Consider the following 18,780-nt stretch of genomic DNA (forward strand, 5'->3'; position numbering starts at 1 on the left):
ATTGGATTTCTTACCACCCTTCACTGTAAGTTCCCAAGGTGGGTTGCAACAATTTTAAAAATATTTAAGAGGCTAAAAACAAATTGCAATAATGAGAGTAGGGACATTGTTGTTGTTTGGTCATTTATTCGTGTCCAACTCTTCGTGACCCCATGGACCATAGCATGCCAGGCACTCCTGTCTTCCACTGCCTCCCGCAGTTTGGTCAAACTCATGTTCGTAGCTTCGAGAACACTGTCCAACCATCTCGTCCTCTGTCGTCCCCTTCTCCTAGTGCCCTCAATCTTTCCCAACATCAGGGTCTTTTCCAGGGAGTCTTCTCTTCTCATGAGGAGGCCAAAGTAGGGACATTATCAAGTGCCAAAGGCCAGGGTAAAAATGTGTATGCTCATAGTATTTCATACGCATTTAAAATCTGGTGAATTTCAGAATCAAATTTTCACCTTTAGAATGAAGAGTTTACTTTTAAAGATAAATCTGATTAAAACTTAAAAGGATGAAGCTTAAGGTTGCAATCCTATGACCACTTTTATGGAAGTAAACCCCACTGAAATCAATGGAACTTACTCTTGAGTAGACATGTCTAGGCTTCTACTAAAACTCTGGTTTTTAAAGCAATCAGCTAAAACAACATCTTGCTTTCCCCAAGAGCTAACATAGTCCATATGTGGCTTTGTTTGGCAGGGGCGAGGAGTTAGAATGCAAATTGCAGCTGCTCTGAGAAAACGCAAAGTAACAGCACACTTGAGAATGTGCTTTTCCTCCTTCCAAACTAATTTCAACTTTAGTACAAGGATGTGGTCTTGTCAGTGGGAAACAATGGCCCACAGGGTTTATTGTAGCAGGAGAAGACACTCTGTGAAGCCGCTCAGCACAGAACCTTTAAGGCAAGGGTGGTAAACTTCAGGCCCTCCAGGGCTCGCCACTTGGCCCTCGGAACTCTGCCCCAGGCCACACCCATCTCCAGGGGCCACACCCCTGACTGCTCATCCAGGACTGGAAGGTATCCTTTAACTCTTGAGGATTTGGATGAAAGACACAGAGAGATGTGTGTAAAAACTACCTGGCCGTACAAAGGAAAAGTTTAGATGTGTTGCTCAGTCCACTGTTGCCTCTGGATCTGCCCACCATTGGCAGCTGGCCCAGAAGAGAAGGTGGCCTTCAGGGTGAAAATGCCCATTCCCCTGCTTGGAAAGGACAGCGACCCTTTCCAAAAGAGGAGAATTATTCCCCATTCAGTCTTTACTTTTGCCCAACTACAAAAACATATAAAGCATAAAATGGTCTTCTGACAAGCAGCTACTGTACTTCTAATTATATTGCCTGTAGATGAAACCTGCAGATAAAACCAAAGTGATACAGTTTGACCTATAGGTGTCACCCACCGTCAAGCTAGATATGTAGTTCACAGGTTGTGGGCCAATATTTCTTCAAATACCAACAACTATGGCTGTTGCACCTAACATAGCAGATGAAACCTTCCCACAGCACCCACTTCAGTAGCCTCTGCTTCTGCTGGGGTCACCAGGCCCATTTCTGGTCAAGGCGGCTGCTTCCTTTCAGTATTGTAAAATAGGAAGAGGTGCCACAGGCAGGCAGTAATACATTTGTCACTGTGATATATATTTGTCACACCTGTTTAAAGGCCCTCCTGAATTTCAATGCAGAAGGCTTCTGCTGCAAAAACCTTCCCTACTTCCCATCTATCTGAATCTACAGGAGCCCCATTTAAGTTAAAGACTGGAAGGTCCCTCTCCACACACTGACAAGTGATCAAACGGAACTGAGGCAAGTCCTCCCCAAAGTACCATTTGAACTGCAATGGGAAAATGGGGTTCAGTTTGGTACTAAGAGATAAACATCTTGCAACAAATAATTTAATGGACAACTGCTGCCCAGCTGAGCAGGATAAACAGGGATGACAATTTCCCAAGCAATTTAAGTCTGTATGAGCATGCAAGATTTTGAGTTACAACTGTTATGCAGAACTCTTCAGCGGAGGTTTGCAAGATTTTGTGGTTCAACTGAAATGAGTGGAGAGAATGTGTCCAACATAAGATTATTGATATTTCTTGATATTAAATTCCTACCTGAGCAAGTATCTGAAAAAGTTTGGTCTGGCACCCAAGTTCCTCTGATTAGACATGTTACTTGGATTTCTACCTTACCTTTCCAAAGCAGGTAAGAGCACATATTCTCATAACTTCCCAGGTTTTACACATCCATTCTCAGCATGAAAGTCAGCCTATGCTCAGCTCACAGGAACAGCAAACTGAGCAGCTCTTCAGGTGGATTCGCTGCCAATGCCATGGAAGGGAAGCAGGAGGAGTTTTCTCAACTAGGCATTTCAGAATGTTCCTCTCTTTACCAAAAACAAGTTCCCAATTTGCCTGAATTTGGCTAGAATGTGTACAGAAGGATTTGCCTCCAAAAAACAACAGCTGTGGGACGCAACAGGTATTAGGCATTGGCGGGTTTTTTTGTGTTTTTTTGGGGGGTGGAGCCTCCTGTGCCCCTGCCCTCAGGTGGGTCTTTTGTAAGGTCAGGATGGGAACCAGGGGAGAAGGGAGCCTTTTGTAAGGTCAGGATGGGAACCAGGGGAGAAGGGAGCCAGAGAAGCTGCGGGCCGGCAGGCTCACTCTGCGAACAGAAACAGGGACGGACAAAGTGTGGCATCTGGTGTGTTGAGGAAGGAGACTCTGTGCGCGCGACATCTCTGGGTATTCGGGGAGGCGAAGGAAACGGGGCACCGTCCCGAGAGCCAAACGCTTTCATTCAGTTTTATTTTCTTGGTTTCAGTGTCTAACCAGTTAAAAAGTGTTCCGACGTGACAGAAGGCTGTGGCTCGGATCGCCCCCCTCCTCTTTCCAACCTGAAAGGGAACTCTTCCCTGGATGCTCCGCAGATAGAGAGACAAGGAGGCAGGAAGAAAGAAAGAAAGAAAGAAAGAAAGGGTTCGAGCGGGCCGAGGCCGCCTCGCGAGGCCCCGCGCGGACTCCGCGGATCTTGCTCCGAGGCCGAGGGGGGCTTCTGGGCGGCGGGGCTGCTGCAGCCTCCTTCCTGTGGAGATCTCTCTCTTCCCCCTCTCCTCCCCCCGCCTCTCCTCCCCCCGCCTCTCCTCCCCCTCCCCCCCTCCCCTCCCCCCGCATCTCCCGCGTCTTTTGGCCGAGCCCCTCCCCGGCCTCGGAGTGTCCCCCCGACGGGGCCGCCGCGAGTTGGCTACCTTCTCGGCGGCCGCCTCTCCCTCGCCGCCCCCCAGCCGGGGCCACAGACGCCGCTGGCTCCCTGCTTCGCCGGGGGGGGGGCGGACCTGTGTGCGGCCGCCCAGGAAGCGCATCTCTTCCCCCCCCCCGGCCCCTTCCGTCTCCCGGGGCTTTCCTCCTCCTCCTCCTCCTCCTCCTCCTCCTCCTCCTCCTCCTCCTCCTCCTCCTCCTCCTCCTCCTCCTCCTCCTCTTTTCTTGCAAAGGATCCCGGCTGAGTCGAAAGGTTGGGCTCTGTCCTAAAATGCCCTTCCCGCCTCCCCCCTTCGAGAGTTCGCCGAGGTTTCTTTCCAGAAACCCAGGCAGGAAGCGGGGCAGGAGGCTCGTCTAGGGCGACCCGCTCTCTGGGTCGGCAGAAAACTTTGCCGGCCCGCCCGCCCGCCGGCCCCTGCCTTTCCCGGCTGCGCGTGGGCCCGGGCCGGGGGCTACCAGGATGGGGCTGCGGGTGAGGGGAAGCATCTCGGCGAGGCCGCCTTCCTTGCCGCCCGCCCGCCCGGCTGGCGCAGTTCCCGGAGCGGCTGTGCTGCGATCAAGCCCTCCAGCTTGGAGGGGGCTGAGCTCCGGAGCTTGAACCCGCCTCCACCAGATCTCATTTCCCTAAAGAAAAAAAAAGGAGAGGGGGGGAACCTCCCCTCTCTTTCCATTGCTCGTCCCCCCTCCCCTCCCCTCCCCTTTCCCACTCTTGTTTTCCCCCTTCTCAGTTCCGTGGAGCATTTCCCGGGACCTGCCAGCATGCCTGCATCCCGGCGGGGGCTGCTGCTCCTTTCCTTCCTGGTCCTGGGTCAAGCGATGGATTTCACAGATTACAGCGATGTCCTCGAGGAAGACGAGCAAGACACGGACCCCATAGACTACAAGGACCCTTGCAAAGCTGGTACGGTTTACCGAGCGGGGCGGCCGGGCGGGGGGCATCCAATTGCCAGCAGCGCAGCTCCTGCTGTAACCATCTCCTTTCCCAAATGTGTGCCTTTCTAGTATTAATTTATGAGAGGGTCTGGGGGTGGGCGAAGGGGCAGCGGTGGTCCTTTGTGTTCCTGGAAGCGGCTTTGAGGCTCTGAAAAGGGCAGAGGGGTTTGTTGAACCTGGGTCAGACGCATTGCCTAGTTGGCAGTGCAGCTTGCAGACAAAAGAAAAAAGGAAAGTTTTTGCTCCCTCTCCCTCCCTCTCCTTCCCCCCTTATCCCTTTCTCTCTTCTGTGCTGTAAAATAACTCCTGGACTTTTAAAGTTTAGCCTGAGAAAGAAAAAAGTCCTTGATATATAAACTCCAGAGTAAGGACTCATAGGAACAGCTTCTCTCTCTCTCTCTCTCTCTCTCTCTCTCTCTCTCTCTCTCTCTCTCTCTCTCTCTCTCTCTCTCTCTCTCTCTCCTCTCCCCCTCCCCTCCCCCCATTTCAGGGAATTAAACTCTTTTCCATCTGCCTGCTATTGTTGTTGTTTTTCTTCCTCTGTGTCCCATAAAAAATATTGTATCTGTTTGTGGCTCTTTGTGTGAGGCAGTGGCAGGAGACCTTATGTATTTGTACCGTATGTGTGTATGTGTCTGCGAGGGGGGGGATGGGTGCTGGTAGCTTGAAGGAAAGTAAACAGAAGCTATGCTGGGGGTGGAGGAGAGGAGGCTTGCAGGACGGGTCCTCCATGTTTGCTAAAAGGTGAAGGGCTGTGTGCTTGAACTAGACCCCATCACCCTTTCCTCCTCTCAAACAGTGTCTGTCTGGAGCAGCTGCAGACACTTGCTGGGTGGTAGCTGTCAAAAGAGGCAAATTTGTTGGGCCCAGAAATATTTTACAGATCACCCATCCTTAATTGCTCATCCCTAGGAGTCATGCTACATTAAAAAAATTAACTTGTATGTGTGTGTCGTAGAAAAATCCAGATGGCACGTCCCTCTTTTCTTTGTCCCATGGTATACTGTGACATATAGCACCCCAACCACCTCCACATAAGCCTGCACATCCTACACCAGCCCTTGTCAGCCCCGCGTTCCATTATGACCCGGCCATCCTGCCTGTATGTAGAGCAGGGAGGGACCAAACTTTCTGAGCTGGCAGCTTACGAGTCCTCTGGCCTTGTCTGTGAATAAAGGGTTGGTGTATTTCTGTTGAACCTGTGCTCTGCTGAACAACATTTTAATCCTTCTACCAATACAATCAGTGGCAGAATGCTCAATGACTTGTGACAGTGCCAGATCCCAGGGCAGCAGAAGCAAGGAAAGGCTCAAGGGCTTTTGAATTTTGTTCTTCCTCCCCCCCCCATCTCCCCCCCCCCCAACACACACTTTTTCATTCAAAAAAATAAGTGGAGGAATAAAAGTGTGAAAGACAATGAGGATGTGTGATACAAGGATACAACAACTGAAGTATAAAGTTTTTTTTCCTTTGGGGTTTTTAGGTGTTTGCAAATGTATCTGGGGTCATTGTCTCAAGGTCACTCTAGAGTGAAATAGAGTGATTAATGTGGAATCTACCCGTCTGCAATTAACCGTTCTTCTGCTCTGACTATTTTGAGAGCATCCGTCCATATGCTTTTGCTAGCTGTTGCTAATACCTTCCTGAGGCTTTCTTTTCTGTGAAGAGGAGGGCACCAATTCTCCCATTTGCCCAACAAAAGCACACTGTCCCCCTATGAGGCAAGAGGAAGCTGCATGTGCTTATTCATCACTCTTTATTTTAGTTTCTGTTACAGTCCGCATGGCCTCTGTCACTTGCCTTTCCAAAGTTGGGACTAGTGAGAGTGTAGGTTGGCTAATTCCATTATTAATACATGAGTTGCTGTTTGTAGTATAAACATTTATGAAGTAAAAATATAAAAGCAACCTGCAGAGTCTTAAGCATTCATATATTAATAATAGGCTATTGATGTTTTAATTAATTTTTTTCACTGGGCACAGAAGGGTGACGTCTCACGGACATGGAGCAGGTAATAATGATTTTAAAACAAAATTAAACAAGTGTAGATTATAATGGCCATTAAAATCAACAAATAATTAATAATTAATAAAATTAATAAATGGCAATTAAAACAGCATGCCCCAAAGCCTCTCATACTGGCTTTGTTGTTTAGTCGTTTAGTCGTGTCTGACTCTTCGTGACCCCATGGACCAGAGCACGCCAGGCACTCCTGTCTTCCGCTTCCTTCCGCAGTTTGGTCAGACTCATGTTCGTAGTTTCGAGAACACTGTCCAACCATCTCGTCCTGTTGTCCCCTTCTCCTTGTGCCCTCAATCATTCCCAACATCAGGGTCTTTTCCAGGGATCCTTCTCTTATCATGAGGTGGCCAGAGTATTGGAGCCTCAGCTTTAGGATCTGTCCTTCAAAATTCAACCATAATTCAAAAGCATCGATTCTTTGGTGACCAGCCTTCTTTATTGTCCAGCTCTCACTTCCATACATCACTACTGGGAAAACCATAGCTTTAACTATACGGACCTTTGTCGGCAAGGTGATATCTCTGCTTTTTAAGATGTTGTATAGGTTTGTCATTGCTTTTCTCCCAAGAAGCAGGCGTCTTTTAATTTTGTGACTGCTGTCACCATCTGCAGTGATCATGGAACCCAAGAAAGTTCTTCCAGCGTCATAACTTGTATATGCCTGTTATCTTTGTCCATGGAGTTTTCTTGGCAGGGATACTGGAGTGGCTTGCCAGTTCCTGCTCCAGGTGAATCATGTTTAGTCAAAACTCTCCACTATGACCTGTCCATCTTGGATGGCCCTGCACAGCATAGCTCATAGCTTCTCTAAGTTAGTCAAGCCCCTTCACCACGACAAGGCAGTGATCCATAATGGCTTAGGTAGCTTCATTCTTTGGCCCATATGCTGCTATCCTTGTTTCTCCAGCTTCTGACTTAGAGGTAAGGTACACTGAAGTCGGTGGGATGTAACTTACAAAAAGATGTGATCAGTAATAACATTGATACAATTTGGCTCTTGGAAAGAGAGAAAAGTGCTAAATACTTTTGTTGGTTTGGAGTGGCATCATCCTGCCTGCCTGCTGCTTTTCCTATGCAGTCCTAGGCATGTATTCTTGGAAGTTCTACTGTGTTTAATATGGCTTAAAAGGTAGGGGTAAAGGGACCCCTGACCGTTAGGTCCCGTTGTGGACGACTTTGGGGTTGCGGTGCTCATCTTGCTTTATTGGCCGAGTGGCCGGTGTACAGCTTCCAGGTCATGTAGCCAGCATGACTAAGCCGCTTCTGGCAAACCAGAGCAGCGCACAGAAATGCCATTTACCTTCCCACCAGAGTGGTACCTATTTATCTACTTGCACTTTGATGTGTTGTTGAACTGCTACCGGTAGGTTGGCAGGAGCTGGGGCTGAGCAACAGGAGCTCACCCTGTCGCAGGAATTCGAACCGCCAACTTTCTGATCGGCAAGCCCTAGGCTCAGTGGTTTAACCCACAACGCCACCTGCGTCCCTTAATATGTCTTGCTTGCTTCCTAATAAGTAGAACTGCAGTCTAAAAGCTGAAGTGATTTTTATGTGGCCCATGGCTAGTGCTTGAAGGTTCCCTCCCCACACTACTGCATTTTCAGTCCTTGTAGTTGATACCTTAGGGACGCAGGTGGCGCTGTGGTCTAAACCACTGAGCCTAGGGCTTGCCGATCAGAAGGTCGGAGGTACAAATCCCTGTGACGGGGTGAGCTCCGGTTGTTTGGTCCCAGCTCTTGCCCACCTAGCAGTTCAAAAGTACGTCAAAGTGCAAGTAGATAAATAGGTACCATTCCGGCGGGAAGGTAAACGGCGTTTCCGTGCGCTGCTCTGGTTCACCAGAAGCGGCTTAGTCATGCTGGCCACATGACCCGAGAGCTGTCTGCGGACAAACGCCGGCACCCTCGGCCTATAGAGCGAGATGAGCGCCGCAACCCCAGAGTCATCCACGACTGGACCTAATGGTCAGGGGTACCTTTACCTTTACCTTTAGTTGATACCTTGCAAGGTATGGCACAACTTGTTTCCAAGTAGCCAGTAGCCAGAAGTTAAATAAAATCAGATCCCATTCATTTGAAGCCCTTCCACTTACTTTGAGGGTCTGAGTTATGATGTTGAGTTATATACCTGTTATGTGGCACTTTCCTGGGTGACCCTGGCTGCAGGACAGGGTGCCAACTTCCAATGTAAGCAAAAATCTTCTCAAAAGTCAGAAAGTAAGGGTAGTTTGTTTGTTTGTTGTTAAAGGGCATTTGTACTGCCAAGCTGATTTAAAATCAGACCCCCATCTCTATGGATTTATCATTTACCGGTAATAGCATTTAGTAGGTTCCTATGTTCTGCAGGAAGGAGAGTTTCTCCTTAGAGTGCCCACATAGCAGAAGTCTTGTTGTTGTTGGTGCTCCACAGTAACTCAGAGCAGGGTTTTCAGTGTGGCAGCCCCTGTTTGTGGAACTATTTTATTTCCTGGAAACAACTGAAGACTTTTCTGTTTTGACAAGCTTTTCCAACTGGATGAAAAGGTTTCTGCCTTAGGCGTTCTTTTTGTATTGTTTTAAAGCTTACCGTATTTTTAACTGTTTTCAATACCTATTTGTAAATCTCTCTGAGACACATGTCAATGCCAATTCACAAAGAATAATAAATAATAATAAAATAGTATCATTGCCATCAGGTAGAAGCCAATGAAATATCAAATAGTCTTATGAAAAAGAGTTTACATCATCAATAGATATTGATCAAGTAATGCCAATTAGATACCCTGAAGGGTTTAAAGCCAGTGTCTACTTGTAGGCCAACTACATGCATAGATCCACACAACAGAGCTAACAACAACAACAACAACAACAACAACAACAACAACAACAACAACAACAACAACAACAACAAATTATTAGACCTTCTAACATCTAAATGCAAAATGACATTATAGGTTCCTTCTCTACCAGAATAAAAAGGTTAAGAAACCATCTATCTGAGGTATTTTTAAAAATCACTCCATATTATATCAAAGCATCATGAAGCTCCCATTTGCCTAAAGTTTTAGGATGTTCTCCTTAACGTGTGTGTGTGTTTGTGTTAGTGCACCACTTGTGTTTAAATGCAAGTACTGCATTCACCCCTCAGCCCACCCGCCCTTTAAAGCTCATCTTCAGTTGGTCAGAAAGCTGCTTTATATTTGCATATGATCCTAGCAGGGGCAAAGAAGACTTGAGTCTTATAAGATATAGACAGAACATGACTTTCTTTGGTTCCGTACTTCTCATCGTGCTTTAGCTGCTCTTACTGAGATAGTCAAGGGGGTGGATTATTTTCCTTATCCTTGAGTGCATGTTTGTATGAGTGACAGCTATCCGAAACGATCCTAGTGCTTTGTGAGTAAAGATGTGACTTTTATTCCACGCTGAAAGGATATACTCTTTGTTGTAAAGTGTGTAATGAGCCTAATAAAGTGTACTGACATTTCTTCTTAAAGCAAGTTTAAGTCACAGTAGCACCATTGGCAGATAAGCCTCATTGGCAGGTACAAAGTCCTGTACAGTACAGTTGGAAGGGCCAAGCACAGGGCATATGCAGTAAAGAATATACTTAATTCTTATCATGCACATCCTATGCTTTCTACAGGCCTCATGCTTCCACTGTTCCTCCTCTGTAAGACTGTATCTGTATCCAGCACTTCATATAACATGGCACAACCTTCATCTCCCCATTCTCATAGGCCTAAAGTAATTCAGACACTGCATTTTATGAACACACCACCATGCCCAGTGCCACATAATTGCCATTTATTTATTTAGGCCATTTCTATACCACTAGTACATATAAAAAATCTCTAAGCTGTGTACAGACAGCTAAAACAACAATCTATGTTACAAAAATACATAAGGAAACAATTAATACAAATTACTCATAAATATATACTGATATCAATTCCTCCTCCTCCTGACACACCTCCCTAGTCAACATCTGTCAGTCTCCTGCTTCTCACCCAGGACACCACCCCTGCACCCTCTTACTGAGGGCCCAAACAAACTCACAACCACCCCCAAAATCTCACCATAAAGATAGAGTACCTGGAACCTGTCTCTAGGCTTGCTTTTATGGCCAGGCAATGAGGTTGACGGAACTTCTTTAGGCTGCCCACAGTTGTGTTAGAATAGGAACAAGAGAAACCCTTGCAAATGTTACACACACACACCAGTCCACTAACTGTGCTTTGTTTTGTCCCACAATGCTTTCTCCCTCCCAGACCTGTCCCCATCACAGACTCCCTTTCCTGTCCAATCAGCCTGTCCATCAGAGCTAAGCAAGATTGTTGTGAGGCTGTCCAGTTCTGCCATCAAGGACACTGTTAGCTCTGGAGCGATTCACACTCTCCATGCACACATAGCTGCCAAGTTTTCCCTTTTCTCGCGAGGAAGCCTATTCAGCATAATGGAAAATCCCTTAAAAAAGGGATAACTTGGCAGCTATGCATGCACAAGAAATTAGTTATAAGTCTGCCCTACTTATTGCCAAGCAGAAAGTCAGAAGGATGGGGCTGAGCATGCATTAACTCCCCCTAAGTTACTGTTGGTGGTAAGAAGTCAACCAACAGTACGACTTGAACCAGGAAGTTGTAAGATGGTCAGTGGGGCACACCAGTCACCTCGCCCTGGGCAGTGAAGGAGCCATGACGCCCACCACAGCTTCCCTGTACTCAGGAGACTCTGCTGATTAGCGCTGGGGTCCCTTTAAAGATTTCTGGGTCTTTACTGCAAATCTAACCAAGAAAAAGACTTCCCCTGGGTATCTTCATGCCACCTTCACCTGCCCCACTCTTGGCCACTCTCTGCTGGGCCTGGTTGGGACAGGTCTCCTCTGCACAGTAATGAACCGTGTTCCCCTTTGCAACAGTCATGGCTAGGCAGACCAAGTGTGGAACGAAACCCCTGGTTTCTGGACACAGTAGCTCCACTCTCTAAACCAGGTAACGTAAGAAAAGCTCTACTGAAACATATCAGTGAGCAATTGGGCCAGCACTCTCTTTCTGCCCGCAGAAACCCCACAAGCCAGACCTGGGCTGTGGCTCCCCAGCTCCTTATATTCAGAGGCAGGTGCCTCTAGTCCTTGAGGTGGGACACACAGCTTTCATCACTAGTAGCCATTGATAGCCTTCTCCTCCAGGAGTTTGTGTAATCCTGCTGAAAGCCACCCAAGCCTTGTGCTGGCACATTTTGCAGTTTTAACTAGGCGCTGCGTGAAGCGATTGATCTTGTAAGTTCAGAATCTCCCACCTTTCTGCATTGTAGATGAAGCCAAATTCAGGCGTTCTAGGAGAGGGAGCCTGTCCACTGTATCCATACTGTGCATAATTCTATACGCCTCTGTTACAAAATGCATGGCAAAGCAAGTGTGGTTCAGTGTGTGTGCATGCACATGTGATTTCCTGGTGCACCACTCTGTGTGCAGAGGCGTCACTAACCCCGACAAATCCTCTTGCCAGAGAACAATGTAGACATCTCCAGAGTACAATTCATTTTCTAGAACGATGCAGCAGGAAGGGCCATCTGGCCCGGCTCCTGCGGAGAGGCAGTACCATCTGTTCCCTTGCCAGCCCCCCCCCCCGCCCCATCCAAGGAGCAGGTGTGTTGCACTCTCTCCTGGAATCCCTTTAACATACAAAGCCAGCCAGGAGATTATGAACTATCTGGCAATGTGGCGTGTCAGATCATTCACACATGAAAAGTGGAAGGCGGGGGTGGGGCTCACCCTGCAGGGACGTCATCATCTCATCTGTTCTAGTGAATAGAGACAAAGCAACATCATCAGGGGAGAGTGCCTGGGAATATCTGCCTCCATTATTTGAATAGTGAGGAGCCCATGGTTTATGGTTCAGTCCTAAGAGCTGCCATACAGATCTTGTCTTTGGTTGTCACTCCTGACAATGGGGAGACTTATTTATTTATTTATTTTGTATTTTTTGTTCCCCCCACAAACTCAGTGCAAGGTACATGGTCATATTTTATCCTCACAGCAACTCTGTGAGGTAACTTAGACTGAATGGTTGGCCCAAGGTCACCCAGCGAATGTTGTGGCTGAGGGGTTATCTGATTTATTTATTTGATAAAATTTATACATTGCTTGATTGTAAAACAACAACAACAACAAACAAACAAACAAACAAACAAACCTCAAAGCAATTTACAAAAGATAAAATAGAGAAATCAAGAAAACAGGTGCTGAGAAGAGTCCAGTGAAGGCCCTGCTTGATCTTCCAAAGTGCAGCTGCTGCCTCACTAACATGGAGATCTCCCTCTGGCTCTTGGGATCTTGGAGGAGGGTCTTGGCACCCAGGCAGGTTCATATCGGAACGGGCAGTTGTTTAGGTATCCTGGCCCCATTGTTTAGGGTTGCAAAGGTCACTAGAACACAGTTTTTCAGGGTGAGGTGGCATCTGTCTACCTTGAGAGGCAATGGGGTGTGCCTCTGGGGGTCACACTTTAACAGCCATGGAGTGACCTCCTCTAGGTGCAAGCCTGGGCTGTTTGCGTGGAGGTCCTGGGCTGCCCAGACAGCAAGACCTTCCTCTTGGCCTCACTGATGAGGTCCAGAGGAAGGCAGAACAAGATGTTTGGCTGCAAGAGTTGATGGAAAGAGGTGTACAAAAGGCCACCCAACCCTCTTAGGGACTCCCCTCTGGATTTGTGTAGGGTTTCCTCCTTAGCCTTTTCTTTCCCCAAAGATCCTCCACAAGGCAGCGGGAAATGGTTTCCCCAAAGATTTCTCAGGAATGAGTATAGCTGCAAGGCAGCAGAGGCTTAGGGTCAGAGTTTCCCTTCTCCTCAATGGCAAGCTCCATCTGTAGACAATGCGGTAGCAGTAGCCCAGTTTTAAATTGAATTTAATATATACGAACATATTAAAGCCTACATATATAGGCTCCATCACAGAGTTAAGCATTCTTAAAACCATTGATCTCATTGGATTAAGCATACATAATCCTGTGAATAGTGGCCATAATCTCTTAAAACGAAATCAGGAGCCAAATTCATTGAATTAAAGGCTGCTATTCTGTGTAAAAATCATTGAGGGGATTAAGTACTGTAATTGATGCCACAAAATATGTGTTTATTGACATTTTGTCTTAGTAGACCTAGGGCCTAACAAATCATAGGAAGTGCTAGGATCCTGGAGCTGCCTCCTGTATCTCACCAGGATCATCCACCAAACCAGTATGGATAATCCTGTGCTCCTATTTATGTTGTCTAATCTCAGTTCTGCTATTCGCTTCTCAAATTATCAATACGGTATACATGTCACTACTAATCAAAAAGTATAGAAGTTGACTTTCCACCTTCCTGACACATTTACTTCATTTGTTATCCAGAGTTCCCTGGTTTGAAAAAAATGTGGAACTCATTTTTAGGATCTTTACCTGGGGACTTTCACGTAACAGGAGGGAAAAATGAGAGAATGCTTAGCTTGACCTCTACAGGACTCCTAAAGCCTCAAACGATCATCTGAAACATGCTAATCATTTCCCAGTGAACTTCCAGTCCTTGGTTTTGGCCACTTTTTCTGAGTAAACATGCAGGAGGATCAGGCTATAAGGAAGTGTGTATAGGATTCCACAGTCTCAGTCTTTAAGCAAGAAATCTTGCTTAGCATTCTTACATATGTTTATGTCAAATGTAAATCTGTCTCTAAGCAACTAAATTTCTGAAGGTGAGAGATGAGAGATGATATTCCTGTGCTGATAATATTCCTCGGTTGTTATTAGTAATTAAATTTCTGTACCACCTTTTTTTGAGGATCATAGAAATACATATCATAGTAAACACACCTCATTTAAAGGGCCATAGATTTCTTAATTAGCTAAAGGCCTGGGAGAATAGGAAAGTTTTTGCCTGGCACCTAAAGATATGTAACAAAGATGCCAGGCAGGCCTCCCTGGAGAGAGCATTTCACAGACCAGGAGTCACTGCAGAAAAGGCCTGTTCTCATGTTGCTGCCCTCCAGACCTCTCATTGAGGAGACACATGAAGAAGGGCCTCAGAGGATGATCTCAGGATCCGGGTCAGTTCAGTTTAGCACTTTATTTAGTTGCAAACCAATGTAATTGTAATAGTTATATGACCCAGTTATATGCATAAATAGATCCATTTCAAAATGTGAAATCTATTTCATCCATTTAAAATATTTTTAGGATGCTTTTCCGAGCAAATGACCATCCAAAGCAGCTTACAATTAAAAAAAAGCTTCATGTAAGCAACACCCCTTGCCCAGTGAATGCCTTAAATCAGGCGCCGGCAACCTTTTCTGCCCGTGGACCAGAGGATTCCCATGGACATGGGCCGCACAGGCGCAGAAGCGTTTTTTGGCGCTGTGGACATTTTGGAAATGGGCTGCGTAGCACCAGAAATCATTTCTGCACATGTCGCTGTGCAGAAGCGATTTCCGGTGCTGGCTGCCCATTTCCAAAATGTCCACAGTGCCATAAATCACTTCTGCGGCTGCATAGACGCGATTTCTGGTGCTGCTCAGCAATCATATCACCCCTTAACCTTCTCTTCTCCAGGCTAAACATACCCAGCTCCCTAAGCCGTTCCTCATAAGGCATCGTTTCCAGGCCTTTGACCATTTTGGTTGCCCTCTTCTGGACACGTTCCAGCTTGTCAGTATCCTTCTTAAACTGTGGTGCCCAGAACTGGACACAGTACTCCGGGTGAGGTCTGGCCAGAGCGGAATACAGTGGTACTATTACTTCCCTAGATCTAGATGCTATACTCCTACTGATGCAGCCCAGAATTGCATTGGCTTTTTTAGCTGCTGCATCACACTGTTGACTCATGTCAAGTTTGTTGTCTACCAAGACTCCTAGATCCTTTTCACATGTACTGCTCTCAAGCCAGGTGTCTCCCATCCTGTATTTGTGCCTTTCAATTTTTTTGCCCAAGTGTAGTACTTTACATTTCTCCCTGTTAGAATTCATCTTGTTTGCTTTGGCCCAGTTGTCTAATCTGTTAAGGTCATTTTGGAGTGTGATCCTGTACTCTGGGGTATTAGCCACCCCTCCCAATTTGGTGTCATTTGCAAACTTGATCAGGATGCCCTCAAGCCCATCATCCATAGCCAAAGGCTGCCGCAATGTACTGTACACAGAATCATTCAACAATTAAAAGGAAATATGCTAGATTAATAGGGACCCAGGTGGCGCTGTGGTTAAACCACTGAGCCTAGGGCTTGCTGATCAGAAGGTCGGCGGTTTGAATCCCTGTGACGGGGTGAGCTCCCGTTGCTCGGTCCCAGCTCCTGCCAACCTAGCAGTTCGAAAGCACGTCAAAATGCACGTAGATAAATAGGAACCGCTACAGCGGGAAGGTAAACGGTGTTTCCATGTGCTGCTCTGGTTCGCCAGAAGCGGCTTTGTCATGCTGGCCACATGACCTGGAAGCTATACGCCGGCTCCCTCGGCCAAAAATGCGAGATGAGCGCACAACCCCAGAGTCGGTCACGACTGGACCTAGCAATCAGGGGTCCCTTTACCTTTACCTTTATGCTAGATTAATACAAAGAACTTAAAACATTTATATTATCAAAGTATTACCTACTCTAACAGAGCTATAGAAATGCCTTAATATACAGGTTAAGACTTTAAACAATAAAATTTATAGGCTAAAATCACCACATGGCCACTGATACATTAAAAATAATGTTAATTAATACAATGTACAATTATATTCGGAGTTTGGTGATAAATCATAGCTGCCAAGTTTTCACTTTTCTCACGAGGAAGCCTATTCAGCATAAGGGAATTTCCCTTTAAAAAAAGGGATAACTTGGCAGCTATGGATAGAATATAGCTTGATGTAGGTAGGGTCAAATAAATTCATCTCCTTTACAGTTGGTGGCTATCTTGGCTATATAGTTTGCTCTAATTTTCCTAGCAGCAGTTGCCAGGTCACATACTTATCTATGTCTGCGAGGAGATATAAAATCATGTCAGAGGGGTTCTGGCCAGGGGACCTTGTCATTATAGGTGCTAAAAACCGCTCTCTTACTTCATTATATAAGGGGCAGTGCAAGATATAATGCATAAGGTCCTCTACTTCAGGACATCCCCTAATGGAAACACGTTTGTTTGTTGGTATGCCTCTGTGTCTCCCATCTCTATAAGCAGAGTTTATTGTATGTAGTCGTAACTCTGTAAAAGCTTTCTGAAGTTGTGCAAAAGTCAGTTCATTGAAATAAGGTGTTTGTTCTTGGACGTCTCTAAGTTTAAAATATAATGGGGTGCATGTGGATGTGTACATAGAGTTTAGGTCGTTTTAAATTACCGCTGCCCTTATGGTTCATTTAAAAATATTTTTCTGGGAATATAAGGAAAGTTATTTGATATCGGTCGCTGAGAGGTCATATTTGCCCATCAGTTGGGCAGCGTGGTGTACCCAGTTTTTAAGGAGTAATCCATTCGAGAGCTCAATCAGGCAGTTTTTAGGTAGCCTAGTGTATTATTGAGGGAGTTTGAAGTGTAAGTGTGATGGAGGGAGAGAACATAGCTCAGTAGCAGAACATCTGCTTTGCAAACAGCAGGACTCATGTTCATTCCCCTGCATCTCCAGGTAGGGCTGGAAATATTCCCTGTCTGAACTCCAGAGAACATCTGCCTGCTGGAGTTGAGAGCACTGAAGAAGATGGGCCATAGCTCAGCTCAGCTTCTTATGATATAGCAGTTAGATTCCCCCCCAGCCATTGGGTTCACTTGGGTATTCTTGGCCAGAGCCATTCCCTCTGAGCCTACCTCCTAGGGTTAGAAGGATAAAATGGGTGGGGAAAGTATATACATTACCCTGTGCTCCTTGGATGAAGGTCAGGTTAAAATTTTAATTGATAAAATGCAGGGAACAAATAAATAAATAAATGGAATGCAATTATGTCCTGGCCACTGGATTGTGGCATTCTCCTTCAACCCTAGTTTTTTTAAAGATGTCACCAGACATTGCCCTCCAGGACTACGTCAAGATATTTGGGTGATGGAAGTTAAAAGGGGATCTGGGACAAACCCCCTTCAACGGTATCACATCTGGCAAGAGCCCCATCAAGCCTCATCAGAGATGAATGGGAATGGCAGGAGAGCACAGCTGGACCTGAGGCAACCAACTCAAGTGTCCCACATGCTTTCAAGGGCTAAAAATGGATTCGGCCTGGGCACTGGCATCATGATGACAGACCCACTGTGAAGTACTCCGTCCACCCCCTGGACTAAGCAGATGTGCACTGGCTGAAGTCAGGACACAGCCGCACCTCCCTTGGCAAACTATTTGTAGAAAAACAGACATCAGTCCATTGGATTTGTGCCTATCTCCAAGAAGGGTCAATACCCACTATATACTGAGAACTTTAGGATAGTTCTGCCGCAGACTTTCTAAGTGGCAAAGCAAGCCATGTTTTCTTCTCCATGTTTGAGGTCACAGGTAGTTACAGTTTTATCCTTGGGACTGTCTTGTCCTAAAATGCTCACATGAGATGTGTAACATGGAAGCAGGGTTATCTTTAAGTTTGAAGAGGCCTTTGCCAAAGAGCCTTTGGAGGGGCCCACCATTTATGGTCCCCAAGTGCAGTGAGCTGCCATTTTAATTTCCCATAATGCCCTTGTGTGATGCTATGTCAGGGGCATTGTGAGAAATCCAGCAATTTCTGGACCCAGCCTTTCAGACCAAGGGCTCTAGGGCATACATCACCCATGGGCCATCCTACGACTGCAGCACCTGCCTGAGGATGCTGTGTCCTGTAACTAGACCTTTGTGGAAGCCACAAAATCCTCTGAGTTCACAGGTCCCCTTCTGCAGGGGGGCGGAGTGGGGCAGGAATAATTGAAAGCAAGTTTCACACATTTGTGGCGTCTTGTTACGCTGCTCACTTAAGTAGAATACTCTCATGAGCATGTTTCCTCACGGGTCCCAGCATATCATTGGAGCTGACTCTGGGAATGGTGATGGGTGTGCCTTCTGAAACAGCCTTGCTCTTATCTTATGTCTGCTGAGAAAAAGGCTTAGTCAGTATTTGTAGAGAGCTTTGAATGCGAAAAGCCTTACTAAGTGTTACCCAAACACATGCCCCCCCCCGAATATTTGTACTTACATTGTCCTTGGGAGATTAATGCATTTCGTTAAGCAACAGAAATGAAATCCCACTGATTCCCAGGGGAGCAACAAAGAAAGGAAGCCAGCTGTAAATCATCACTGTCCACACACTGTACCTTGTAAAACATGGGGTAAATCCAGATGTTAAAATGCTTTTGCAAACCTTGGGGATGGGGACATCAGCTGGTCCATTTTTGCACCCTGGACCAGGGCTTCCTTCAGTAATATGTTGATGTTGCTTAGCATTTATGGCAAGGACGAGATCCTCTGTGGCCCTCCAGATGTTGTTGGACTTCAGCTGCCATTAGCCTCAGCCGACATGGCAAAGTGTCAGGACTGAAGAAAGATGTTGTGCAACAACATCTGGAGGGTCACAGGTTCCCCACCTCTATTTATGTAGTGCTTTATAGTGTCCAAATTGCTGTACTCACCGGTTTTTACAACAGTAACTCTGTCGCCTGTCTGTC

The 18,780-nt window shown here is 46.3% G+C and overlaps 1 protein-coding gene across 2 annotated transcripts in view; it reads left to right on the forward strand.

Moving 5' to 3' along the window:
- The first annotated feature begins 3,445 nt into the window (after positions 1-3,445).
- The window catches only part of BMP1 (bone morphogenetic protein 1), a 132,500-nt gene continuing 117,165 nt past the window's right edge, over positions 3,446-18,780 (forward strand). Inside the window, exons 1-2 of one of the 2 annotated variants that reach the window (XM_035138994.3) lie at positions 3,446-3,486; positions 3,962-4,134. In XM_035138994.3, coding sequence (XP_034994885.1) covers positions 3,993-4,134 — 142 coding nt within the window. In that variant the 5' untranslated portion in view covers positions 3,446-3,486; positions 3,962-3,992. The other variant, XM_035138993.3, reaches the window with a different exon arrangement.

The sequence above is a fragment of the Zootoca vivipara genome, chromosome 14 (genome assembly GCF_965207765.1).
Source record: "Zootoca vivipara chromosome 14, rZooViv2.hap1.1, whole genome shotgun sequence".
Classification (NCBI taxonomy): Eukaryota; Metazoa; Chordata; class Lepidosauria; order Squamata; family Lacertidae; genus Zootoca; species Zootoca vivipara.